Here is a 27621-nt window from a genome sequence, read left to right on the forward strand (position 1 = left end):
GAACACTAGAAAAATATAATTAAATATGGGAAATTGCATGAATTGACATCCCTAATTTGAACACTATGTAGATATTGAGTCTTACCATAAGATTTGTACCACAGTTGTGTTCATTGTTATCAAAACTAAACTCCACTCGGCCATTCTGGATGATTCCTCTGCAGCTGGGATCATTGAGGTGCAGGCCATCAGCTGAAAAACCAGCTTCAAAGAGCTGACAGCGAGATATAGATATAGATCCTGTACTGCTTTCACAGGTTTCAAAGAAATCTGAGAGATAAAAACAGATTGTCAGCATTGGTAAAAAATTAAAAGGGTTATACTGTATTTCAGATATTGTAAAGGGAAGATTCAAACCAAAAGAGTCAGGATCAGATCTGGGTTGGTTCTCATTGCATAAACAGCCGTAAACACCGTTCATCTCTCCACACCATTCATCTTCAGTACAGTTGAGTGCAGAACAGGGATCTCTTTCAGCTAAGAAGAAAACAGATGAACACAGACAGACAACTAATTTTGGATCCCCTGATTTATTTTATGTTTTTGTTTGGGTTTAGAGGTAAAATAAACTTAAATAGTAGTTCACCCAAAAATGGTCCCCATTGACTTGACCATAGTAATTTTAATTTCTACTATGAAAAGTCAGTGAGACCTATTTTTTGGGTGAACTACTCCTTTAACCACTTAAAAGTCAACCAGTTCATGAAGCATATGCTGCTTGGTTTCATTTCAAAGCAGACACTTGGAAGTTTATTGTAAAGACTGAATTATTTTTGTGATAATGAAAACACTAGTTATGAAAGTCTTAAAATTAATTTCTAACAACTTCACATAATACATTTGATACATCTTTATTTAAAAACGAATTGAAATTGTCCCTAAAAATATCTAGAAATGCACTGCAGCTAAAGCCACAGGACTGAGTCGAAGGATTTTGTAGAACAGCTTTTTTTAAAAGGAAGTATGTATTTAGGCAAAAATAAAGTTTATTTAATTTTCAATGTCATTCGTTTGGTTGCATGTTGAGAATTTTGACTTACAGCACTGCAGACTGGAGCGCCATTCTGGGATCTGTGTGCCCAATACGACACAAGCCGCCTCATAAGCCTGAACAGCTGAACACAACATGCCATTTTGTGCTGTGTAGAGACACAGGTCATACACACAGGAGTAATAGTACGGTGCAGGGTCAACATGATGATGGCATTCCTGGAAAGGTCCGTTTGTGTTGGTGATAATACTGCACAGATCCGAATACTCCTGTTTGAATGGACACTCGTCAGGATTAGCGGTCCGATCGCTCGCACCACATCTAAGAAAACACAAAAATGGAGGTCAGTTTCTCGTGCATTAAAGCAATGTCTCAAGATCAAGATTGTGGTATATTTTATTGTATAGTGGTATTTGTGGTTTAGTGATCCAGTCAAACAGTAAAGCATCCCAAAATTGTTCTGGTTCTGTATTACTGTAAACTCAGAATTTCATGTCCTCCTGAGGTTATGAACGTTTTATCAATGAGGTTAACAACTGAACTGAATGAAATGGCATGAATTTCTTCATGGCTAGTGTTTTGCATATCGATTCTACAGATTTGTGTAACTGAAAACATCTTCACATGCCTTTATAACATTAAATAACATGTAAATAACATTACATCTCACATTATCTTAGTACTTTGTTCAGAATGATTCAAAAAAGGGGAAAAAAATGTGAAAAGCGTTATAGAAATTAATTGATGTATTTGAATAAATCTGAATGCTATCAGAAAAGACATTTGTCCAGAAGTTGGAGCCACTACTTTAAAGTCCCACACTTTTTACCCTGGTGTACTGGTGTCTGAAATCCAGCTGTTGCCAAAGTCATTATCATTAGGTGCAAGGTCTCCGTTGGGTGATGCAATATCATCTGCTGGGTCTCCATTGTAATTGCCACACATTCCACATACGGATCCATGGAAACTTTGGCTCAGTCTGACTAGAAGAGTGCTCTGCCCATCAAAATGGACGGTGAATTCATTAAATGCATTTAAAACCACAAATCCCGGCTCCTCATATACTTCCACAAGATCACTGATTTGAAAAGTTGATGAGTCAGTGGAGTTCCCATTAACCTGGAGGGAAATTAAAGAATTAAATTCATTAAAAATTACAAATTTGGAGCAAAAGAAAGATAAGAAAATAAAGACTAATGTATTTGCTTTAACAATATAAAATCTAACTTACTTTTAGTCTTCTGTTCTGTCCAATAGTGATTTGCGCCTGTTGTCCATGGTGGGACAGCCAAACATCCACTACAGACACAAATGACACTGCCATGTTTCCACGGTGCCTGTTGGTGGCCACCACACGGAACTCCAGATCTTCATCAGTAGCATTACCACAGGTCTGGGCGATCTCATATGAACACGTTCCCTGATAGAAATTGACACGATGCACGTATCACATTAGTCTCAAAAAGTTTAAGTACATTCACTAATATTCTGTCATGAGTTGGTGAGAAAGTTGTGAGCACTTTGCTCTTTTGAGCTCTTTTGAATCATACCTGAAAGTGGGCGACAGCCCCATCAAAGGTGATGTAGTGAGGGTCACCCCATACTGTACACGTGGACATTTCACTATAGCAGCCACGATGTCCATTTCTGACTGTACATTCCATAGTCGCTGGACAAGAGGATGCAGAACAACGCAGATCATTCGGGCCAAAACACTCACAACGTTGAGAACATTCTGAATTCCAGAACTGTTCACCAATCTATTGAAACATAATGAATGAGTGTACATTTATTTGGCTAAATAAAAAAAGGTTACCATTGAGTGCCATGATGTCACCACATTTTCTTATTTATAGAAGCACAAAAAGCAGTGCTCTGAATACAGTAATCAACTACCAAATATAGTATTAAAATACTATGTGATACTACCATTGGTCCTACCAGGTGATACTACCAGTATAACCACAGTACTTTACATACTCATCCATAAAAAGACATTAACGCAGTAAAACTAAAGCTTATAAAAGTTTAAATACTCACATCATGGTAGAATCCGTCATACAAGCAGCCGCATTGCTCTACAGGTACACAGAGTCCTGCGCTTCTCACAAATCCATCATTACAGAAACAACCCTCTGAACATGTGTGTTCACAACTAGCATCAACGCTGCTGGCACACGTATGACCACAGTCTGTGCCACACAACTCATAGTGACTGTTCTCTAACTGACACGGCATGACTGTCAATGAAACAAACAAAATATATTCATCACAAAGAAGCAAAATGTACCATAACATTTTTTGTTAGTATCATTCACCCTGTATAATACACTTACTGTAGTTATAAACACTGCAAAATTTAAAAAGAAATCATTTTTTCTTTTGAAAAATGAAGATGAGAGAAATCCCTTAAACCAGCAACACATTTTTAATTAAATTATGGATTAATTAAACGGGCATTTTCCCACTTCCAGTCACTTACCACAGGATGCACTTTCTCTCCAGGGGAAGACAACAGCATTGGCAGATTGACAAGCCCTCATATAAGATTCCAAAGAGTGACACAAGACATCATTTCGGTTTCCAGAGAGGCACACATCAAACGAACAGTCATTAAAGTATGCTTGTGGATCTACAACAGCATGGCAGAAGCTAAATGGGCCCTGGTTGTCCCTGATGATCTCACACAGACTATGAGCAATGGTCTGATCTTGGCATGGGTCATCATTTCTATTGTGTGTATCACTGCATTGCACTTCATCCTCAACCTTCCATTCTGCTCCAAATTGATTTGCTGAAGGTGCCAAAGAACCTGAAGGAGTCATGAAGTCATCTTCTGTATGACCATTAAAGTTGCCACAGAGTCCACATGTAACTCCTCGATAGTCTGCAGGTACAATGATGTTTACTGCCCAGAAGCCATAAGTCACACTGAAACCAAAGTCAGTTGAAACAACTGTTTGTGATCCAGTGGAGTAGACAGATACCCTGCCAGAGTCAAGCAGGATTGGGAGATTTCTGATCTCTCCATCAACCTGAACAGAAAAACAAACAGATAATTTACACTAAGCAGACAAATAGTGACTAAATACAACTGAACAAATAGTTGTGACCAGCTCAAAAGATTGCAAAAGTAGTGCTTGTATCACTAATTAAAGGCAGTATAAAGATTAAATTGATCATAAAAGTTAAACATTTTAAATTAAAAAAAAAATTTGCCCAGCAATGAACATGATAATGAGTGATGTTTGCTTACTTGAACAGAAGAATAACCATTCATCTCCTGTGTCATGTGCACAAGATGCCCAGAAACATTGACAAAAACCTGAACGGTAACTGAAACCGAGGATCCCCACCATGCCTCATTTCGTGCGTCCACCTGGAAGACCGGAAGCCCACGAGTGTCATTACATACTGTGGCCAGCACATATCTGCATGTGCCTTGAAAATCAAAGTAGGTTCTGTCAAAAGATATATAATGGGGGTCTCCTGAGGCAGAACAGCTAGCATGTGGATTGGGATGACAGCCGTACTCTCCATCGACCACACGGCAGACTTCTTGTTCACTGCAAGATGATGGTGTGCATTGGACATTTCCAGTAATCCCATTACAAACGCACAGAGACTGACACTCTTCACCATGCCAGAACTGCTCTCCAGGCTGCCGATAACGTCCAGCATAGTGGCAACCACAACCTGTTGGAGGCACACACTGATCTCCATTCAGAACAAGTCCATCATTACACTGGCATCCCTCCTGGCACTGCAAGGTGTACTGAAAAGGAAATGAGAGACTAGGGCAGGATGCAGGACAGGATGTGCCACACAATTCGTAATGGGTATTTAGTGGACAGATGGGATCTGGAAATAGAGCATAATAAGAATCATGAGAATGTAATCAGCACTTTGCAGCTCAATGTAAAAGTAATTAATTAAACAATATTCAGTTTTGAATCTGCAAATCTCAGAAGTTACAAAATACTAACCACAGTAGGTAATGCTCCTCCACTCTCCAACTGTGATGCCTTTCTGTTGGCAGAGCAGTGTGTATCCCCGCAGGGACTCACATAGAGCCTCTCTTGCACCGCTTGTCTGCTCCAACATTTGAATGCAACCTTGTATGCGCTGTGAAGGGTCTATTGTTCTGCTGCACTCAGCAAATGGTCCATCAGGCATGGTCATGATGCTGCAGTGCTCACTGAACTGACTGCTGTTCTGATATTGTCCTGGTTCCCAAAGGTCAGCTGGGTCCTCACAGTGGGCTGATAGGGACCCATCACGCCAACTGTCTGCAAATGTCTGGGTGTCATTCAGTAGGACACCATCTGGGCTGTAAAACTCATCGTCAATGTTTCCATTGAAGTTTCCACATAGACCTCCGAGTGTACCACTGTAAGTGCTTGGTGCTGTGATTCGGACAATGTGTGGCCAGTCAGCTCTAATGGTCACCCCAAAGTTTGTTTCCAGAACAAAACCCCTAACACTGCTGTGATAGATTCGGATCTGACTGGAACCAACACTGATGGGCAAACCAACCATCTGTCCATCCACCTATGGATGGGAACAGGGAACAAATGTTGAATGATCTAGCATGTGAATGACGTTGCTTTTAATACAGGAAAAACTTATAAGATAAAGCATTTTGGCTAACCTGTACATTGCTACCTTCTCCCATTTCTATAGAGACCTGAGTTCCTTCTGCCTCAAACTTCAGGAACCTAGCAAAACCTTGAAGGCCTCTAGGCACTTTCTCCACTGTCAAAGCAAAGGATGGCAGTTGGGATGGCGCCATCACCCTTGCAAGGGTCAATCCACAAGCTCCAGGATATCTGAAAGTTTCTCCATCAAAGGTGTGATATGAACCTAGGCCTTCAACTGAACAAGTAGCATAGCTGGTGGGTCTACAGCCTCTTACACCGTTATGAACTTCACACACCTCTGCTGGACCACACTGATGGTGAGAGCAGATCATTGTCATGCTGCTGCAAACACATTGCCTGCCACAGTCCTCATCCAACACTACTGACTGTCCCTCAGCATAATAGAATCCCTCAAAGGTGCATCCACAGGCTGCTTCGGGTACACATGTCCCAGCACTGAGAATGTACCCATCATCACAGATACAGCTCTCTTGGCCCGGCAAGGGACAGTTCATTGGAGCAGAGGGATCACTGCAGGTGGCAGGACAGCTTGTTCCTTGGGCCTCAAAATGGCTGTGCTCAATAGGGCAATTAATCTCTGGAATGGGAGGGTGTAAGTAAGAACAAGCAAGAATCTCTGAACTTTCTCCTACTGTAGCACAGTGATTTAAGTTAAATGCAAATTGTCTTACCACAAAATCCCTGTCGTCTCCACTGGCCTAGTTGTACCCCCTGTTGTTGGCATTGAGCAGCATACACATTGAGAGCCTGACACAGAATTGGTTGGTATCCTCCTCCTAGGCAAAGATCGTAGACACAGTTCTCTACGTAGGTCTGTGGTGCAAGCACAGAGTGGCAGGCAGCAAAAGGACCAAAAACATCTCCTAAGAGGCCACAGTGGTTTGTATCACTGTAAACACTCATATCATTGGCGCTACAATCAAGACAAGCCAGACCAGTGCACCTGACATTATGACATTCAGGGTCTGTGTCTCCTTCTACTTGCCAAGAGTTTGCAAAGTCCACATCTGAGCTCAGTATATCTCCAGAAGGAGAACGGAAATCATCTTCAGGATGCAGGTTAAAGTTTCCACAAAGACCACATGTGGCATTCTGGTATTCATAAGGTACAGAGATGGTGACCCAGCTGTATGCATCATATGTAACAACCAAACCAAAGTCTGTGCTGATGACCAAGGTGAAACCTGACTGATAGACCTGGATGGATCCATTGTTCAGTGTGAATGGTGTTGCTCTAAAGGTTCCATTAACCTGGACGATGTTGACATAAGGGAATTTAGGAAGATGAAAAGATCATCAAATTCAAATCAATATTATTGCAATGTAGTAATAGTATAAAGTAATACTGACCTTTGCCTCATAATAGTGATCTTTAATCAGTTCAATTTCTTGGTCATACACAAACACTCTGACCATTCGAGTCCATGACACATGTGTACTACCTCGATGATCATTTTTGCCCTCAATGTGATAGTATGGCAAACCATTTCCACAAGCCTAAACAATGATACAAGTTCAGAATTATACATGAATTATAAATTAGATCACACAATTAGATCACAAATATAAATCTAACCTCAGAGAGAACATAAGTGCAAGTTCCTTGAAAGTGAAAAATCTGATTGTCAAAAGTGTAGTAGTGAGGATCTCCTGCGATGGTGCAGGTTTGTCTTGGAATGTACTGACAAGAGTATTGGAAAGCTGCTGCACGACATGCTTGGGAATAAGTGCAGGGTTCCAGACTGCACTGGAGGCCACTGCTGGTACAGGTGCATCTCTCCTGACAGTTGACGTCACTCCAGAAAGAATCTCCCAATTGCACTGATAAACCTGAAACAAAGATTTACTGTAGGTATTGTAAATATAAACACCAAAAATTATTCTTTAAAGCACTAGAAAAGAACCAGCTTAGGTCAGAATGATTTTTCAAGCTAGTCCAAGCTGATTCGTGCTGCTTTGTTGTTCAGCATCCAAAACTCCTGATTAACAGTTGTTTCTGATGAAGCTGGCTAACCAAATGAGGCCTGCTGGTTAGGAAGCTAGCCAGTTTAAATATTTAAGCACAAATGAGCCAGATATTAAAGTTAGTATGGCAGGATTCTAAGCTGAGGACTGGCGCCCAAAACACAACATGTATGCTCTTGACAGTGAGTGCTGGACTTTAAAACCTGGGGCCCATTTCAGGAAGGAGGTTAAGTAAAAACTCTGAGTATGTTAACCCTGAATTTAGCAAAACTCTGGGTTTTCCTTTCAGAATGTAAGGTATGACAGTGGTATAAGTCAAGCCTGTTTCAGAAGGAGAGGTAACTTATACTCAGAGTCACTTTACAGGGTAACTTACTGTACACTCTGAGCAGGAGCAGGTTTTATTTCATAAACTTAGAGATGCTTGCGCCCCCCTTTTTTTTTCAAATGAGAAACAGTGTTTAACTATCTTGTTAGTTCCTTTAGTTAATCTATTAATTGCAAACATTTTTATAACGTAAACTGCAAAACATTTTTTAGGTTTATGTTATAATTAAATTGCCTCTCCAAGTAATTTTAACTTACTACTAAATATACAGTAATTTATATATTGCACTAAAATTGCAACTAAAAAGCTAAAGCAGTAAGTGGGAATGACTTGCAAAGCCAATTTAATAAACTTCCCGTTTAGCGACTAAAATGTCATGTCCTTTATAGAGGATCCTGTAGCTGATGATGTTGCATTCAGTTATATTTATTTTGGGAGAGGATTATGAGACCCAGAATGGATTTTGTTATATTCACAAGCATTTATTTGAGCTGTTTAAATATATCGATAGTGATTGTGTGACTAATATCAGACTTTGTGGCCATGCTCTTACATCTGAACAGTTGCCTTTGTGTTTCTTAAGAATTCTTTTATCAGAGTCCTTGATGTACTGTAGTGGGTAGTGTTGTGTGCAGCGCAGACATACTTTCCATGACCTGAGTTTGGATAGCGACTTGTTAATATTAAATATGCACTGGGAAAACTGGGAAAATAAAATTACCATTGAACTGACAGCCCTGTGGTCCATAATCTGTTCTGAAGGCCCATCTGCCTGTAACATTGACATTGGTGCTGTATGTTAAGCCTGTGAAGTCAGTCTGGAGTGATCCAGTAATTGAGAAATAATAGCTGGAGTCGATGGTGTCATAACCAGCCTAATGGTAAGAAAAAGATCAAGATGTCTACTTAGTCATTTAGTTACAGATAATACAAATAGATTAGATTTTCTTTTATTAGATTTTCATAATGTGTATACCTGTACAAATCGCTGTGATGGAGCAATTCTGCCATAGTTCATTAAAACAAATGAGAGATGGCCATTTGAAATCAAAACCACTTGGAATGATGTTTCCTGTAAATATATATACAAATTCCAACATTGAATAGTTTAGTCATGTTTTGCTATTTAAATGTTTTATTAGATAGAAGAAAAGAGTCTCTTACAGTTCCTGAATATGAAAAATATGCCACTCTGTCCCAAGTTGCAACAAAGACCCATGAAGCAGAAAAGCTCAGATCAGGGAAGTATTGGTTTATGTCTTGTGTAGCTTGCGTCAGGACATCGCCAGAGGTGTACTGCTGATATGAGATCACACCGTTCAAACCATTATCAAGATCAGTCCAGAAAGGAGCGATGATGTCTTGTCCACCATGACCTGGGAAGCTGTATGGGGAGTAGCTGTACCAGGGTCCATCAAAGGTCAAGTGTCCATTGTTGTTGACATAAAACAGATGTGCATTTATTATCACGTCAGAATAAAAAAAAATCAGGCTATAGAACAATCCAGTATCATTCATTTCTAATCATTTAAAAGTAAACATACACAAATATTTTCATAAGGGTTTACTTACATAAATTTGGTTGTATGTGTGTCCAAAAAATATAAACGGTTGAAGGAGGTAAATGACTGCAGAACTTCCATCATCAATGCGTTCATTCTCTATGTCTCCAACTCCAAATGGATAAAATGGGATTGGGCCTGAAATAATTTTGAAGAGTAATAGATAAATAACTTGTAAAACGATCATATATTTTTGTGTTTTGTTTATGTATATACCGCAGAACATAGAAGTATCGCATAAGAAATGAGTGATGGAAACACCAAATTTTGAAAAAAAAAATCCCTTAAGTTTTTAAGTTCACTTGAGGTGGTTTTTGACTTATGCGAAAGAGTAAATGGAAAAATGGAAGATGGAAATGCATTTGCTAATAAATTCTGACATATCGAACATTAAACCCATGCACAAAATTTTGGAAAATGATTATACAAATTTCTGTTTGTTTTTTATGGTACACTGTTTTGAATAAACCATTTCACATAACAGTTATTAACATATGTGCAACAAGTACATAAAATATTAACTGAATTTACTATAATCCTAGTTGAAATGTTTGCATATGCTTTATTATTTACACTGCGCTGCGTTACTAGAACAGTCAGTGACTTGATGACATGAATTACATTTATCTTTTGAAGTTGATCATGAGTCTTTTGTTTGATCTGTGATATTAAACTATCCACTTTTCAGAAAAATCTTCCAGGTTCTGCACAATCTTTGGTTTTCAACAAGAAACTCACGATCAACTAGTGAATCAAAAATCGGTAGTAAGAATCAAGTATAGGCAATCCATTTTAGTTATTATTCTGTGTTGTGGACAGTTTTGGGTAAGTTGCTCAAAAAAGAAATTTATTACTAGTTAAAAATTACATCTACAATCATGTAATTAGATTACTGTACAAATTACTCTCTCTCTCAAAAAAAATAAAAAAATACTTATCAATATTTTTTTTAAATTCTATTTAGTAAATGACAAAGACAGTCTTAAAATGGCTTGAATAAATCATATGAAAGTACATAAATTATTCTGGTCACACTTTATAAGGACAAATTTTCTACACTCAAACTATTAAGTACTTTTGCTCTAAATACTCCTAATTACTGCTTTTTAATACTTAGTAAATAGTTGTTAAGTTTAAGGTATACATTGGGAAGTATTAATGATGTAGAATGAGGTTTTGCAGAATCTGTGTGTAATGGTTTTGTCTTGTGTTTTGTTGTTGTTTGTTTATTTTGAAGCCATGTTCTAGTACTGGGGCCCGTTTCAATAAGGAGGTTCAACTAACTCTGAGTTTAAACTTGAACTCTGAGTTGACTTACTCTGAAATAGGAAACTCTGAGTTACAGAACAGCTGATCTGAGTTAGTTCAATCGTGTGCACAGCCACAATGAAAGCCATCATCAATGGAGCTCCGATATAACGATTAACCATGGCAACACCACGTGACAAAGAGGTCTTAAAGCTCCACTGTGTACTTTTTTGATTAATTCTTAGCAAAAACCCATGTTTTCTTTCAAAAGTATGTGCTCATTCATGTGTAATTACTTCCACCCACTAATCAAAGTATTCTCAGAATCTGCTATTTAAAATACATACGTTCGAGTAGCTTGACTGGCGCATCCATGTTGTGCCTCCATCTTTGAAATACGTTCGCCGATGAGGGACATTCCTGAAATTCAAGCTCCGCCTTTCGCGCTTTCAGACTACACTCACGCTGGCCGCTAACTGAAGCCTCCGGAGGTTGCATGTGTAGGCGGTAAACGTCATCAAGACGGTCTATTTCAGAATATTAACAAATATAAAGCTGACAATTATTCTAAGTTAATTGTAAATTGATGTAATATGCTTATGACTTGCAAATGTAATGCTCAGTTAATTTAAATAAACCAGGCTTGATGACGTATGCAGCCCGGATAGGCGACCTGCGTAGACTGAATCCTTCGGATTTAACAGCCGCACACCGTGATGATCCCGCGATCTAATGCTTTGATTTGAGGCAGATTTGAAAGCCTGTTGAAGAACTATTCTCGAGGACATTAAAACACGTCGCCAAGGAAGCTAAAGGGGGATTTAAAATGACAACGCGACAGGAAAAACATTAAGACCAAAGTCAATATTGGAGTAATGTTAGTTTACCAAGATCATGAGGCTCAAGGGACACAGAAGTTGCACACTTTCTATCTTCTCCACAGTTAATTCATTATATTCGTTTACATCTATATACAGTCTATGTTGTAAACTTGAAGTTTTATAGTTCTTTGGCTAACTATAGCAAGGTTATGCATAACACTTGTTAGTGTAACCACGCATGTGGTTTAATGTGTTTGAACAGCCACACGCCGTCTCTCCGCCCATTTATGCAATCTGAGGTACTGAGATAAATGTTTTTTCATCTTTTCTGACCTCTATCACAAACACACAGTGTACAGCGCTATTTTTAGCCTTTCATTGATAAAAGCGTCTGATCTGCGCGTCTTTCGTTTCATTTTACAAGCGTGTGAAAGTTGAGCAATCTTTTTTCACCAATATCAGAGATTAAAGCTCTTACATATACACGGACATGTAACATGTTTACTTAAAACATAAGCATTTGACTCTGACATAATATTAGTTTGCGTCAATTTAGTAAGTAAGTAAGTAAGTTTATTTATAAAGCACATTTAAATTCAGCTCTACCTGACCAAAGTGCTGTACAGATACATAACAGGAAGTCAATACACAATAAATAATAAAAAAGCACATCATAATAAGTAAAATAAAACCATGAAAGCAGAAAGAAAGAAAAAAATAATTAAGACTCAGCAGGAAAGGCCTTACGATAGAGATGAGTTTTAAGTTGTTTTTTAAAAACCCCAATAGATGATGCGTTTTTTATACTGAGTGGAAGCTGGTTCCAGAGAACGGGCGCAACCGTAGCAAAAGCTCTATCCCCTTTAGATTTAAGCCTTGAGCGAGGGACACAGAGAAGAGATAGATCGTTAGACCTAAGAGATCTAGGTGCTGTATAAGGGTGAATGATTTCCGCAATATAATCGGGTGTTTTACCATTAAGAGCTTTAAAAACAGTTAAAAGAACTTTAAACTGTATTCTAAAATTAACTGGAAGCCAGTGTAGAGAGGCTAGCACTGGCGATATGTGATCAAACTTTTTCTTACCTGACAAGAGCCTAGCGGCTGCATTTTGAACTAACTGTAGACGATTTAAAGAGGAGTGTGGAAGACCAACATAAAGAGAATTACAGTAATCTAATCGAGATGAGATAAATACATGTATTACCTTTTCTAGATCCTTAAAGTTTAGCATTGGTTTCAATTTGGAGATAGTTCGTAATTGATAAAAACTGCTCTTGACAACAGTACTAATTTGTTTCTCAAAATTGAGCTCAGAATCAAAGATGACCCCCAAATTTTTTACTGAAGGCTTTACATAAGATGAATAAGGGCCCAAATTATTTCTCAGACCGGTGCGATTTTTTTGTGGACCAAAAATAATGACCTCAGTTTTGTCACGGTTCATTTGGAGAAAGTTATTTATCATCCATGTCTTAATGCTGTCAAGGCAATTTAATAGGGGCTGTAAAGAGGCATTGGATTTTAATGGGATATACAATTGTGAGTCATCAGCGTACATGTGAAAATAGATATTAAAACTTCGAATGATATTCCCCAGAGGTAACATTTACAAATTGAAAAGAAGTGGGGCTAAAATTGATCCCTGTGGAACCCCGTGAGCAAGAGAAGCAGTCGAAGAGGAATACTGACCTATCGACACTGAGAAAGTCCTAGATTGGAGATATGAACGGAACCAATCAAGAGCTGAATCTCTAATGCCCACCCAGTTCTCTAAACGAGATAGCAAAATGTTGTGGTTCACTGTGTCAAAGGCCGCTGTAAGATCTAATAGAATCAGAATTGCATTTTCACCTGAATCAACAGCTGTCAAAAGGTCATTTGTAACTCTTAGTAAAGCAGTCTCAGTGCTATGATGTTTTCGGAAACCCGATTGAAAAGGTTCCAGAATATTATTGCGATTAAGAAAAGTGTATACTTGAGAAAAAACCACCTTCTCCAATACTTTTGAAATAAATGGCAATTTTGAAATGGGTCGATAATTGTTGTGGGAAGAAATATCCAGATTAGGTTTCTTTAATAATGGTTGAACAACAGCATGTTTAAAAGATGCCGGAACAATACCAGAAACTAGAGATGAGTTAATGATAGCCGCAATTATATGACCAAAAGTATCAAAGGCCTCCTTAATGATAATAGATGGTATAACATCATGAGGGGGGGGAGGTGTTTTTTGTCTGCATAACCACATCTCTCAGTTCAGAAATGGAAACAGGTTGAAAATCATTTAACATCATTGTTCTAGATGGCACAGGCGGAAATTCACAGAGATCAGGTGCATTAAAAGAGGAATAGATCACATCAATTTTGTCAAGAAAGAATTTTAAAAAGTCTTCACAGACAGTATTCGATGGCTCAATTTTGAGTATATTACTAGGATTAATAATAGAGTTTATAGTGCTAAAAAGAGTTTTTGGAGAATTATGATGACTGGTAATAACATCAGAAAAGAAACTGTATCTTGCTGTTTTTGCTGCCTTTTGGAATTTATCCAAACAGAATTTAAAAATGTCAAAGGAGACAGTGAGATGGTCTTTCTTCCACTTTCTCTCAGCCTTCCGGCAATCTTGTCTGAGATGACGGACAGACTCATTCATCCATGGCTGAGATTTAAGTTTAGGAACCCTAAACTTAACAGGAGCAACAGAGTCCAGAATGGAAATGCAGGAGGAATTAAAACATTCAAGTAGCTTATCCGGACTAGAGGAGTCCGAAGCTGGGAGTAAAGAGTTTACGGCATTGTTATGATAACTGTCAATAAAGAGATTTATAGTTTCAGCATTTATCTTACGCATAGAATAGCCTGAGGATTTTGTAGGACATAGATCATAAAACAATGTAGTGTTGAATATGATAGGTTTATGATCAGAGAATACAATGTTTTCAATATTAATATCTCCAATTGAGAGACCAGAGGACAGAATGAGGTCAAGGGTGTGACCATGGACGTGAGTAGCCTCCTCAACATGTTGAATAAGGCCAAAGGAATCACAGACCCGGCTAAACTTAGCGACCAAAGGCTTACCTGGGCAGTCAATATGAATATTAAAATCACCGAGGATGAGAAGACGATCATATACGGACATAACCCGAGACAGAAAGTCTGCAAAATCCACAGTAAAGTCTTTATCCAGTCTGGGAGGTCTATAGACGAGGGCACATAGAACCGGGGATGTAGTTGACGTAATTTCCACACATTGTAGTTCAAATGAGAAATAGGACTTGAGTGAGACGGTCCTGAGTTGAAAATGATTTTTAAAAACCACAGCGACTCCTCCTCCGCGTCTTCCGTCGCATCTAGGGGTACTATAATAAGAACAATCAGGTGGACAAAGTTCGCCGAAAATAGAAAACTCATTGGATCCAAGCCAAGTTTCAGTTAAAAATAAAAAGTCCAAATGGTGAGAGATAAAAAAGTCATTGAGAATAAAGGACTTATTCAATACTGATCTGGCGTTTATCAAAGCCATTTTGATAGTTGTCGACCGTCGTACAGGTTTGCCAGCAAATTAAACCCGTCATTACTCCCGCTCATGATTAAATGACAGGAGAGGGACTCGTCCACAGACCATCTCCTAAGTAATCTGGAGAGAAGCGGTCGAAAATGGACAAAAAGAGACAGATGTAAATACCAAGTGTAAAAGTGATGTGTCTCTCTCGTCCACTTGTGATCCGATCGATGAAAACACATCTTAATACCAAGTGTAACAGCCCCTGTGATATTTTTCCTCGCGTGGATGAAAAAGGAGTGTCTAAGCTACGTTTATGGTTGCTTTTTGTATGTGATTTTAAGCGGACATATCATGACAATCAGACTTTTTCCATGTTTAACATAAATCTGTGTGCTTTGATGGATCACAGGCAAATGACATTGCAAATTGTTCATTTTTTTCATTGCTTTTGCTTTGTAGCTACTGGAAGCCATGTTAACCTTGGCATGACACGGCCGGGCCACCGTACGAGTTAAAATGCGTTCCGAATGGGGGGGGTAGAAAGTAATATTCAGTTGGTTGTCATATAGAATTTCACCGCTAGATGGGAGTAGATCCTACACAGTGGAGCCTAAATCATTTGTAACTGAAAGTGTTACTGCAAGTGTACACCAACTACAAGCATATTTTTTCAAGAAAAAAGTTGTTGTTGGAAATTGCTACTCTGGTAAATGCATACATTCAATTTTTTATCGCAGTTAACCCTGTAAAATCCTCGGTTGCAATATTACAACATCAGAGAAGCGGTCGAAAATGGACAAAAAGAGACAGATTTAAATACCAAGTGTAAACGTGATGTGTCTCTCTCGTCCACTTGTGATCCGATCGAAGAAAACACATCTTATACCAAGTGTAACAACCCCTGTGATATTTTTCCTCGCGTCGATGAAAAAGGAGTGTCTAAGCTACGTTTATGGTTGCTTTTTGTATGTGATTTTAAGCGGACATATCATGACAATCAGACTTTTTCCATGTTTAACATAAATCTGTGTGCTTTGATGGATCACAGGCAAATGACATTGCAAATTGTTCATTTTTTTCATTGCTTTTGCTTTGTAGCTACTGGAAGCCATGTTAACCTTGGCATGACACGGCCGGGCCACCGTACGAGTTAAAATGCGTTCCGAATGGGGGGGGGGTAGAAAGTAATATTCAGTTGGTTGTCATATAGAATTTCACCGCTAGATGGGAGTAGATCCTACACAGTGGAGCCTAAATCATTTGTAACTGAAAGTGTTACTGCAAGTGTACACCAACTACAAGCATATTTTTTCAAGAAAAGAGTTGTTGTTGGAAATTGCTACTCTGGTAAATGCATACATTCAATTTTTTATCGCAGTTAACCCTGTAAAATCCTCGGTTGCAATATTACAACATCAGTTTAAAATCTAATAAAGTATACCTGTACATGTTTTTTTCTCTTTAAAACCACATTTACACAACTTAAAAAGTCCTAATGTTTGACCCTGCAATGATTTTGAATGGTAGACTTTGTAAATAGGTTCATAAGGCTATGGTTAGGTTACGTTCACAGAGTAAGTTACTCCGGAAATCAGGGGCGTTTCCAGGATTTTCTAAATGGGGGGGCACAGGACCCGGGACCAAGAACCAGTCAGGGGGGGGGGCAATCAGAAAATTCAAATGAAAATAAATACTGGTTTAGAAAATATTAAGCATGGTTCTTGTGCAATGCCACGTGGTCTAATATAGATGGTATTAATTTTTTGTATTTTGCATGGATTAGACAACACAATTCTGTTCCAGAATAGTTCACTTTAAATAAATTCTCATAATTTACTCATCCTAGAGTTATTTTAAACCTGTATGAGTTTTTCTTTTGCTTAACACAAAATAAAATATTTTGAAGAATCTTAGTAGCCAGAAAGTTGATGAACCCCATTGACTGCATGTTATTTTGTTCCTACATATGAAGTCAATGGGATCCATCAACTGATTTTGGTTACCAACATTCTTAACTCTTTTCTTTTTTGTGTTCAGCAGAAGAAAAAAAACTCATACAGGTTTGAAACAAGTTTAGGTATATGACCATTTAAATTAAGTGAACTATTCCTTTAACTAGGCTAAATTACACAGAGTTGCGTGTAGCTGGTATTAGTTAATGTTCTGACATATCAGGACCGTTTGGGAAAATATTAGCGTACTTAAAAATGTGTTTTTCTTCTCTGTCTGATCTGACTTTCATTGTTTAATATATTGTATTTTAACACAACTGAATGCTATTTTTACATATTATCTGTTCTGTTGTCAGACATAAAGAAAGAGTTTAAAATAGTGACTAAACACGACCCAATAACACCTAATGATTAATCCAACCAGCTGTTACTTTATACTGTTAAAATCCTGATTTAAATGCGACATTGTCTGATACAATTTACATTGAAGAGCTGATACGAGGTGATTTCGGATTACCTGTGTGTCTCATGCAGGGTTACTTTTCTCATCTGATTGTGTTTATGAGCGCTTTTAATTTTAAATGCGAGTGATAGTTTAATTGTGGATCGCGTATAGCGCATGCAATTCAGCGCAAATTCAAAAATACCAGAGAATACTGTAACGTGTGCGCGTGCATACCGCACCATAGGGAGGGAGAGAGCTCGTACACAAAGAACTGGTGTGTGTGGGGGAAAATACTAACCTTTCGTTAAGTCATAATACTCGATCAACCGTCTTCTCTGTCAGTAACATCTGTTGACTGTTAACTTTTACGTGAAAAGACAACGGAGGAACCCAGGTGGAAAACACCACCAACTTTTAACTCCTTCACTCAGTGTCATGTAAGAGAGGCACCGTTGAGGTTCCGCACGCAGCAGTGAGAAAGCGTGCACGCAAGAGAGAGGCGCTGCTGAGCGCTTGCAAAAGCGTACAAAGCCATTTTAAAAAGTAAAATAAAATGTAAATGGTAATCATCAAAAATCTATTTGATTTGTGTTGATTTGTGCCACCCCATGCCCCCCCTCTAGACATGCCCCTGCCGGAAACAGACTCTGAGTATAAGTTACCTCTCCTTCTGAAACAGGCTTGACTTACCCAGCTGTCTTAGGTTTAACCTACCTCTCATTTTGAAACGGAAATGAGTTTGCCTCATTTCAAGGTTAACAAACATTAGAGTTTGCACTTAACCACCTTTCTGAAATGGGCCCCTGGTCTTTTATTTTGTATTCTGGTCATGTCACACTTCACTTCCTGTTTGTTTCCTTTAAAACTGGTTGAACTCATCATTGCATTGCGAAGTATTGTTTAGTGTAGAGCTGCATTACCGAGCGTTTCATTGCCTTTCCTGTTCATGTTTTGTTTATTGTTATGGTTTTGACTGTGTATTTTGGATTACGCTTTTGGATTAACCTTTGGATGTGTTTGCCTGAGCTTTTGGGATTAAAAAAAAACATCTACATATGGATTCGTCTCTCTCTCACTTTGTGTAAGCAGCCCGAGTTACACCAGCTTTGAAGTCGCCATGAAATAGGTAGGGATTGTCTAATTTTCCCCGTGGAGACGTATATCCGAGTAAAACGACGGCCTATGAAATTAATAAAAGTAAGGGCTGGACGTGAATTTGTTCATTGAGAACTGATTGTTTGAGTCATGTTGCTAATCACTGCTATTATGAGGCCACATGGATAAAAAAATAAAGCTCACAGATAAGTCATTTGTAAAAAAAAATACTCCAATATTCCAAAACAAATGACAGTTTTACATTTTAACTTCATTTTGACATTAATATGTGCTTTTTAAGTATTAATAATCAGCCAATATATCAGTTATATTAATGCTGATAACCAACCAGTTAATAGTGAGAATTGTAAACTACATTAGATAGTTACCATTAATCTTATTAAATCAGAAAAGTATTTAAAGTGAGTAGGATAAATATAAAACATGCATTTTAAAATTAGACTTAAATTTTTGATTTTAAATCTATTATTGTGTTACATATAATTTCTGGTATTTAGTTATAAATTATATTAATTTAGTAATTATATCAGAAGTAACTGTAATTAAATTACTGGAGAAATATGAGTAATCCCTTACTTAAGTTTTTAAAGAAAATGTAATTAAATTACAGTAGCTATTTACTTAGTAGCTAGTTACAACCAACACTGGTTGTGGATTATAAATATCTGTTCTATGAAATTTGCTCTGGTTTAAAAAAAAAAAAAAAATATATATATATATATATATATATATATATATATATATATATATATATAAAATATTAACATTTTTGTGAAAACATGTTTATTATTATGTTATCATGTTATTATTTTTTTATGGTACTACTTAGCTGTATTTTTTAAGTTATGAAGGTTTAAATCAAAACAAAACAACTGCAGTTGAATTGAAATTAATTGGAATGCACAACCAAAAAACGAGATTTCTGAACAATTAAAAAATCAGTGGTTATCTGGTTTTGCAACGAAACTCTTCATATATATATATATATATATATATATATATATATATATATATATATATATATATATATATATATATATATATATATATATATATATATATATATATATATATATATAAAAATTACCATTTTCTTATTTATTATTTGGTGCAGTATAGTTCTCACTCTACAGTAGTACTGCACTCAGATCAAACCCTCAAATTTTCAGATATTTTCTGAAATCATTTTAAATACTTCTATTTATTAATCTTTATTCTTATTTTTATTCTGGTATAATTGTCTTAGGTTAGGTGCAAGCAACACATTTACTATAAAAAATGAGTTTCATGAAAATATGCCATAAGATGTAGATGAGAGCTCATAAATAAATACTTTACCTGTGGTTGTGATGGGTGAAGTAGTGCCTTGTGTGGTTGTTTTTGTTGTCTGAGTTGTTGTTGTTGTTGTCTGAGTTGTTGTCGTTATGTTACTTACTGTAATTAATAGCATTTGTATGTGAATAATTTTCAAACAAAACCCAGAAATAATAAAAGAGATGATATGAGTAGATTCTCTACCTGCACAATAAGCTGAGCAGTCGAATGGTTTGACAAACTCATAAACGTAGTAATTTCCTGGACAGGCTTTGACTTGTATGGGATGAGATTCATAACCACAGCAGCTGTACCATGTTGACATACAGACGTGTCGTCTGACAACTCCATCTTCCAGCTGTGGATGAGGATCTCTGAGGAACAGTGTGTAATAAGTGCCACACATCCCCTGACCGACACATGATTCTGACATCTGAGTACTCTGACCGTTGAGGAAAAGTCGGTACCAGCCGTTCCAATTGACATTATAATCACACATGTAATTGTAGTTATATACAAAATTATCAGTGGATCTCCAGGGTTCATCCAGACTGGTGTAGCTGTCACAGGGGTCGACACTTGGAGTGCTATAAACAACTATTGGATACAGATTAAAGAATCAAGTTTAATCAATTATTTACAAAGTCAATCATGACTTCTACTCAATGCTCTGTATTTACATTTAATTAATGATTTTAAGTAAAGACTACTGATTGTCTAACGAATGCAATTAAGGTCCTGTTAATACACCCTAAACTGTGTATTTTCACTTTATACAAAACTAAGAAGTTTGAAGAAAACAGGTTTTCAAACATTTTTAAAGTTTATCGAGCACAATTCATGTCTATAAGAATAATGAATGTACCTGCACAATATGAAGGGAGTGGGATCGCTACGTTTGGTCTGGTGAGTTTGTAGACATAATAATCTCCAGGACAAGCTTTGACTTGGATTGGGTTTGATGTGTAACCACTGCACCGATCAAAATAAGAGCCGTAGACTTCACGAGTAACAACTCCATCTTCTACTTCAGGATGAGAACCAGCAAGCCACAGAGAAGTATAACCTCCGCATGTCATATAAGGAGCACACCAGTCAGCCATCTTAGCACTCGATCCATTGATGAAGAGTCGATACCAGCCGTCCCATTTCACACGAGTGTCATCATTGTTACCAATCCATCCATACCAATACCAGTAATCCTGTGTGTCTCTCCAGTATTCATCCAGTATGTTGTAGCTTGAGCATGGATCGCCTGAGATAAAAATAGATTTATTTTTAACTTTATGAAAGAGTAATTGTCATATACTAAAACAAATTATTTACATTATTATGCAAATTTTAGAAGCTGTCACACTGACACTAACTCTGGAATTTAAAAGTCAAAAAGTAACAAATATAAAAAACAATAATATAATGTAATCTTAATTTATAAATTCTAATTAAAACCAAATTCATCAATTACAGAGTAGCACGACAAACATGCACAACATGACAATGTTTAATATTTACTTGTGATAATTTTATTGCTATAAAGGTTAGGTTAGTTTAGATTAGATGTAGGTGCAGGATGTAAGTGTCTGATTATGTATATACAGATTATGAATATACAGAATGTAAATGAAAGTACAGAAGACTGCAGTCACGGTTAAAATTGGGCAAGTTTTAAATTAACTTCAACATAGGCTGAAGGTTTCGCTCTGCTCCGCGCAAGTGTCCTTGCTATGCTAGTGCGTGTGCACTGATATGAAGCGAATAATGTGTTTCCATTCATTAGACTTAACGCACGTGCGTGCAGGGCACACACAACAATAACAGATGCGTGACCAGGATTTTACCGCTTTTTTACATGTGCTTAGTTAAGAGCTGGGTATACATTTTTCCGCGTCCGGCTCGCGTGTACACACGTTCGCACAGCTTTGAAAGTATACTCACCACCGCAATGCTCGGATGGCCGTGTTCAACACGTACGCAATACAAATGATTTCTTACTCAAATTATTACTCTACCAGACCATCAGGGCCGCAGTTATTTTGTGACATTTAACTATATAGTGTGTACAAATGCTGTTTAGTCTATTGCCTTTGTGTAATTGTTTGTAATGGAGTGTCCTGTCTGACCAGGGAATCTCTATGGCTCCTTTATAAGACATGTTGCTGATTCAATACTGTATGTTGCAGAGGTGGGTAGAGTACCCAAAATCTGTACTCAGGTAAAAGTAAAAGTATCAATCTAATTATTTACTTGAGTAAAAAAGTATTAGATTAAAAAACTACTCAAGTAGTTAGTTACTCGTTACTTCCGATCTGATAGAGAAGTAGCGCAAAAGCACTGAATTTCAGACTACTTGGAGGGTTTTCACAAACTTCTCCTTAAAAGTCTCATTGTTCTGCTTATATACAAGTAAAGCAGCCTATCTCAGTCCTGCAATGGGTACATTAACATCACATAACGTGTTATTTGAGAAAAAAATCTCAACACACACACACACACACACACACACACACACACACACACACACACACACACACACACACACACACACACACACACACAGATGTTTTTCTGATGGTTAACTCTGTATTTATTTTCATGTTCACAACACAAACTTGTCAGCATCTGCCTTAAAACATGCAAACAGTAAACAAAAAAAGACCATGTGTGTCTGTTTGTTATCATGTTTTTATATGAATAGGTTATTTTCATTGCCAGTAAAGTGCAATTACTGAACATAAACAGGAGCTTAATAAAAATGATCATTTTAGAATTTCATATGGAACTTATCTGTTTGTGCAAATCAACTCTACATTTATTATAATATATAATACATGTTTCTTTAAAATCAAACTTTATTCTCTTATTTTTATTCATTCATTCTTTAGGAAGGATTTAACTAAAATACAATCCCGTTTTTATTTGAATGTATTTTCTACACATTAGTGAGGTGTCCGGATTTGTATAAATGCAGTCATTACATTATGCTGTTAAGTTTGTTTAGTTGTGGGGAAATTATATGGAAATGTGCAGATGTGAATGTGCTGTTTGTATGGTTTAACTTACATTAGGATTTGTAATCGCTTGCACAAGAGTGCATATGGCAAAAAAACTCGGACAGTGTGTGAATTGACCATAAATAGTGTTCAAATAGACAATACTGTGACACTTACTTCAGGTTGGATCTTGAATTCCTGTACGCTGTGATGTCAGCTCGTTTAGTGAACAAAGCATGCATCGCATTATGAAACTATTCTTTTTGAGCTCTTGGAGTGAAAACATAGACCGAACTTGAAGCCACGCATGATCTGCCTCCGATATCTCGCACACGCGCCCTCATTTGCTTCTCCTATCTACACGCGGTCGCGCGCTAAAGGGTGACGCAGCCTGTCTCGCGAAACTTTCGAACACGCCCTATAAACTTTTTTAAAAATATATTCATTAATTAATACCATTTGACAGTAGCGCAGTAACGCCGCCGAATGTAGCTAATTAAAAGTACTGTTTTTTCACTAGAAATGTACTTGAGTAAGAGTAAAAAGTACCCATCCTTAAATTTACTCTAAAAGTACTAGTTACCCAAAAAATTTACTCAAGTAAATGTAACGAAGTAAATGTAAGTCGTTACTACCCACCTCTGGTATGTTGTACCTTTTCTTGTTAAATTAATCTTTTTGGGTATCCTTTATGCCTAGAATTAGTCAAGGAGGTTGGTTTTTATAACTTCTCTCAAAGTTTGTTGATCCATTGTGCATAATGACACAGAGACCCCCCCCCCCCCCCACATAACAAATCTCAGTTTAACCCCTGACTGCAGTAACTTGCAAAAGTTTTATTACTTTTAGTTTTATTTTTTTATTAGTTACTGTAAATATAACTTTTTGGAACTTTAAAACATTAAGAAACCCTACTTAATGTGCTGCTGGATCCAGGAATCACAGCTGGAGTTGTGAAATTGGTCTGTGATGCAGTGCTGATGTCTAAAAAAAAAGAAACCCGAATACATGACTGAAATTATTTTAAATGATTTTAAAGTCAAAGTAAGAAAGGAAAAGTTACCTGTGCAGTATCCTGAGCACCAGCTTACTGGTTTCACAAGTTCATAGACATAGTAATCTCCTGGACAAGCTTTAACTCTGATGGGTTCTGACTTCACATCACAGCAGCTACCACCCCAATAATATGACCCACAGACCTCACGGGTCACCACCCCATCTTCTATCTGAGGATGAGGACCATTGAGTGACAGACCCAAGTATGTGTTACAGCTGTATGGATTAACACAGCTCTCTGCCATTTGGATGTTCATCCCATAATGATAAAGTCTGTACCAGCCATTCCAGGAGGAATAATCATCACAAATGTACAATCCACTTTCAGTTGTTGCTCTCCAGGGACGATCCAGAGACTCATAGTTGTAACAGGGATCATTGTTGATGCTGCTGAAAGCAACTGACATGAAGAAAAGAGATGTTAATAAAAGATCCCTTGACATTAGCGGACTGGCCGTCTGGAGCACCAGAGTATTTCCTGGTAGCCTAAAAGTCGTCAAGCAGCTGTGTAGTCAGCTTGAAGTATAATAGTCTGATATGTATCTAGAAATTATTTAAGTGACCTCTCAGAGTCTACAAATCAGGGAATTGTAGTTTAAAAATGCCACCATCACATGACTCAATAACACCAACACACATGCCTGCCTATATTCAACATTTTGTGCCATGTTCGCCAGTAAGGGCGAATGTCGGTCAGAATTACTTAAACACATTTACAGCCAGGCTAGCTATTGCCTAATAAGTTCACTTTGTACACGCTTTGTGATCAACAAATAAACAAAAACAAAATAATACTTTTGATGGCATTGCTAAACCTGTGGTGGCTTTTCGCTGTCGCTGATCGCTGTCAAAAAAGTTCAGAGATGACGTCCCAAGTATTGCAACAGCAATGACAGTGATCTTAATCTGACGTGTTTTGATTAATGCAATTAATATCTATTTTTTTAATCAGTGTATACCACTAGTCAGCTAAATTAATATGGCAAAGATGAATGCACATTTATATATTGATTCAATAGATTTATTGGATTTGAATTTTTAATGTAATTATAACCTAAAGATGCTATGTGAAAGGTTGTAACAGAAAATAGTGATTTTCATATCTGCTGTTCTAAAAGTGCCATCTGCTGGCTGATAAAAGTGTCTCTTTACTATAACTAATAAGTTGTTAATTCATAACTAAAAAACAGAACACTGCAAGTTAGACATTCATGTCTGGCTTTCATTGCGACTGAAAACATTTTACACATGAAGTTAAAAAGTTAAAAGACCTCGAAGGGTTGAACATGCTTAGATGAATTTTCAGTAGCAGATTGTTTTACTTATAAATGTAAGAAAGAAAAAAATCACAAGAGTTCTTCAGAGATCTTTACCTGCACAGTATGAAGGCATTGACAGTGACACATCTGGTGTGACGAGCTCATAGACATAATAATCTCCTGGACAGGCTTTGACTTGGATGGGGTTGGAGCTGTAATGACCACACTGGCCGTAGTACCACCACAATATATTACTTCCCAAAACCTCACGGGTCACCACTCCATCCTCAAGTCGTGGATGAGAACCGCTGAGATACAGTCCACTATATCCACCACATCCCATACTAGTCACACACCATTCAGACATCTGAGCACTTTCTCCATTTAAATACAGTCGATACCAGCCATTCCACTCCACAGTAGTGTCATCATGTCCATTGTCCTGGGATGGGTTTAGCCGTATGTCTCTCCAATAATCATCAATAGTGTTATACTGATAGCATGGGTCATAGCTGAGAGTTGTAGGTACTGAGAGAAAAGAGAAAGTTACACAAAGTCTCAGTCAAAACTGTAAATCTGAACTGATCATAAAAATATTATTATATTCAATATTCCTTTAGATCAGTAATTCTTAAAGTGTGGTCCGCGGACCACTAGTGGTCCGCCAAATCCCCCCCCAGTGGTTCGCCAAAAGATGACCTAAACTAGGCAAGTGTTTATACAATCATCACTTAAGTAGATTTTTTATGCACTTGTGAAACTGTGATATCAGTTCTTGCCATTCTGTTTTAATAACGTAAAAATGGATCGGTGCACTCTTAAAATGAATGTATTAAATGAACACATCTTGTGTCTAGTTAAGGACAACACATCTAGTGTGTTGTCCTTAATTTAACACATCTCTGTGTTATTTTTGGAACAACACACTTTGTGTTGTTTTAACACATCTTGTGTTGTCCCTTTTATTTTTTATGAACTTAAATGACACTTAATGTGTTAAAAACAACACATAATGTGTTAAATAGTTTAACACAAAGCAATGTGTTAAAATTAACACATCCAGGGTGTGTTAATTTTAACACATTGCTTTGTGTTAAACTATTTAACACATTATGTGTTCATTTTAACACATTATGTGTCATTTCGTGCTGATTTAGAGTTCATATAAATAAAAGGGACAACACAAGATGTGTTAATTTGTGTTAATTAGGTGTGTTGTCCTTAACTAGACACAAGATGTGTTAATTTTTAGAGTGTGGATAAACCGAAGAGGAGTCAAAAGAAAAGATCAAGCGTCAACTGAAAGCAGCCAAAATCCACAGATCTATTAGTTTTGTAATGTACTAGTTTTTGTTTCATGTGTAAAATCCCTGTAATTTCAGTGATTTTGGACATTTAGGAAAAAGCGTTCAGCTTTTTGTTACCATAGTTACAACCATAGACTTCAAATCAGTTTTAAACTAATGGCTCTTTGGAATGACATTAAATGGGACCTATAGGCTGTTACAGTTTTATTTTTGTTACAGGCTGTTTAATTGCAGTTTGTTTCACATGTGCTGTTTGTTGTTCATATTAAGCTGCAACTCATTTCACATTTACTTTTTCAAATGAAATAAAATTCATATTATAATTTCTGAACATAGCATTGCATTTGTGTTTAAAAAAATAGTTTTTGACTTGAAACAGTTGCATATTAAACTTAAATTTAGCTTATCCTTCCTCTTTTGTTGTTTTATGGGGGCGTGTTAGAGTGGGATTCTGTTAGGTGGTCCTCAAAAAAAAAATGGAAGATAAAGTGGTCCTTGGGCTGAAAAAGTTTGAGAAACACTGCTCTAGATGTTAAACTAGTATACAACACAACACATACCAGTTGTAGTTTTTGTGATTGAGGTTGGAGTCGTGCTAATGTTTGTAACATCTGTGGGAAATAGATGAATATTAAATCAACAAAGAACTAATTATCATATCATATGTATATATAATATATATTAGTGTATTTACCTGCACAGTAGGCCAAATGGCAGGTTACAGGACTCACAAACTCATAGACATAATAATTGTCTGGACAGGCTTTGACTCTAATGGGATTGGAGTGGAAAAAACAGCAGTCACCGTTCCAGTGACCACAGACATCTCGTGTGACCACTCCATCTTCAACCGTTGGATGTCCACCATTTAACCACAGTGGTGCACGAGTACCACATCTGTACTCTTGAACACATGTGTCTGGTATCCGAACACTCTCATTATGAATGAAGAGACGATACCAACCCGTCCAATTCACAGACACATCACACATTATCTCAAATGAAACCGGATTACTGGTGGATCTCCAGAGATCATCCAACACATTGTAGTTGTAGCAGGGATCAACTTCTGTTTAAAACATAAGAGTAAGAAC

The 27621-nt window shown here is 37.2% G+C and overlaps 1 protein-coding gene across 1 annotated transcript in view; it reads right to left on the reverse strand.

Annotated features, from left to right (window-relative positions):
- The window catches only part of LOC129420657 (alpha-tectorin-like), a 34182-nt gene that overhangs the window by 3171 nt on the left and 3390 nt on the right, over window positions 1–27621 (reverse strand). The window contains exons 4-25 of the mRNA XM_073866516.1: window positions 27222–27596; window positions 27088–27138; window positions 25335–25748; window positions 23969–24361; window positions 20781–21170; window positions 20120–20512; window positions 9518–9645; window positions 8667–8820; window positions 7229–7482; window positions 7003–7149; window positions 6324–6903; window positions 5643–6229; window positions 4978–5542; window positions 4248–4852; window positions 3474–4026; window positions 3032–3231; window positions 2542–2751; window positions 2223–2411; window positions 1821–2110; window positions 1041–1312; window positions 358–477; window positions 86–270 (exon numbers count right to left, since the gene is read on the reverse strand). Coding sequence (XP_073722617.1) covers window positions 86–270; window positions 358–477; window positions 1041–1312; window positions 1821–2110; window positions 2223–2411; window positions 2542–2751; window positions 3032–3231; window positions 3474–4026; window positions 4248–4852; window positions 4978–5542; window positions 5643–6229; window positions 6324–6903; window positions 7003–7149; window positions 7229–7482; window positions 8667–8820; window positions 9518–9645; window positions 20120–20512; window positions 20781–21170; window positions 23969–24361; window positions 25335–25748; window positions 27088–27138; window positions 27222–27596 — 7055 coding nt within the window. The remainder of the gene's footprint in view (window positions 1–85; window positions 271–357; window positions 478–1040; window positions 1313–1820; window positions 2111–2222; window positions 2412–2541; window positions 2752–3031; window positions 3232–3473; window positions 4027–4247; window positions 4853–4977; window positions 5543–5642; window positions 6230–6323; window positions 6904–7002; window positions 7150–7228; window positions 7483–8666; window positions 8821–9517; window positions 9646–20119; window positions 20513–20780; window positions 21171–23968; window positions 24362–25334; window positions 25749–27087; window positions 27139–27221; window positions 27597–27621) is intronic.

Source organism: Misgurnus anguillicaudatus, chromosome 4 (genome assembly GCF_027580225.2).
Source record: "Misgurnus anguillicaudatus chromosome 4, ASM2758022v2, whole genome shotgun sequence".
NCBI classification, from domain to species: Eukaryota; Metazoa; Chordata; class Actinopteri; order Cypriniformes; family Cobitidae; genus Misgurnus; species Misgurnus anguillicaudatus.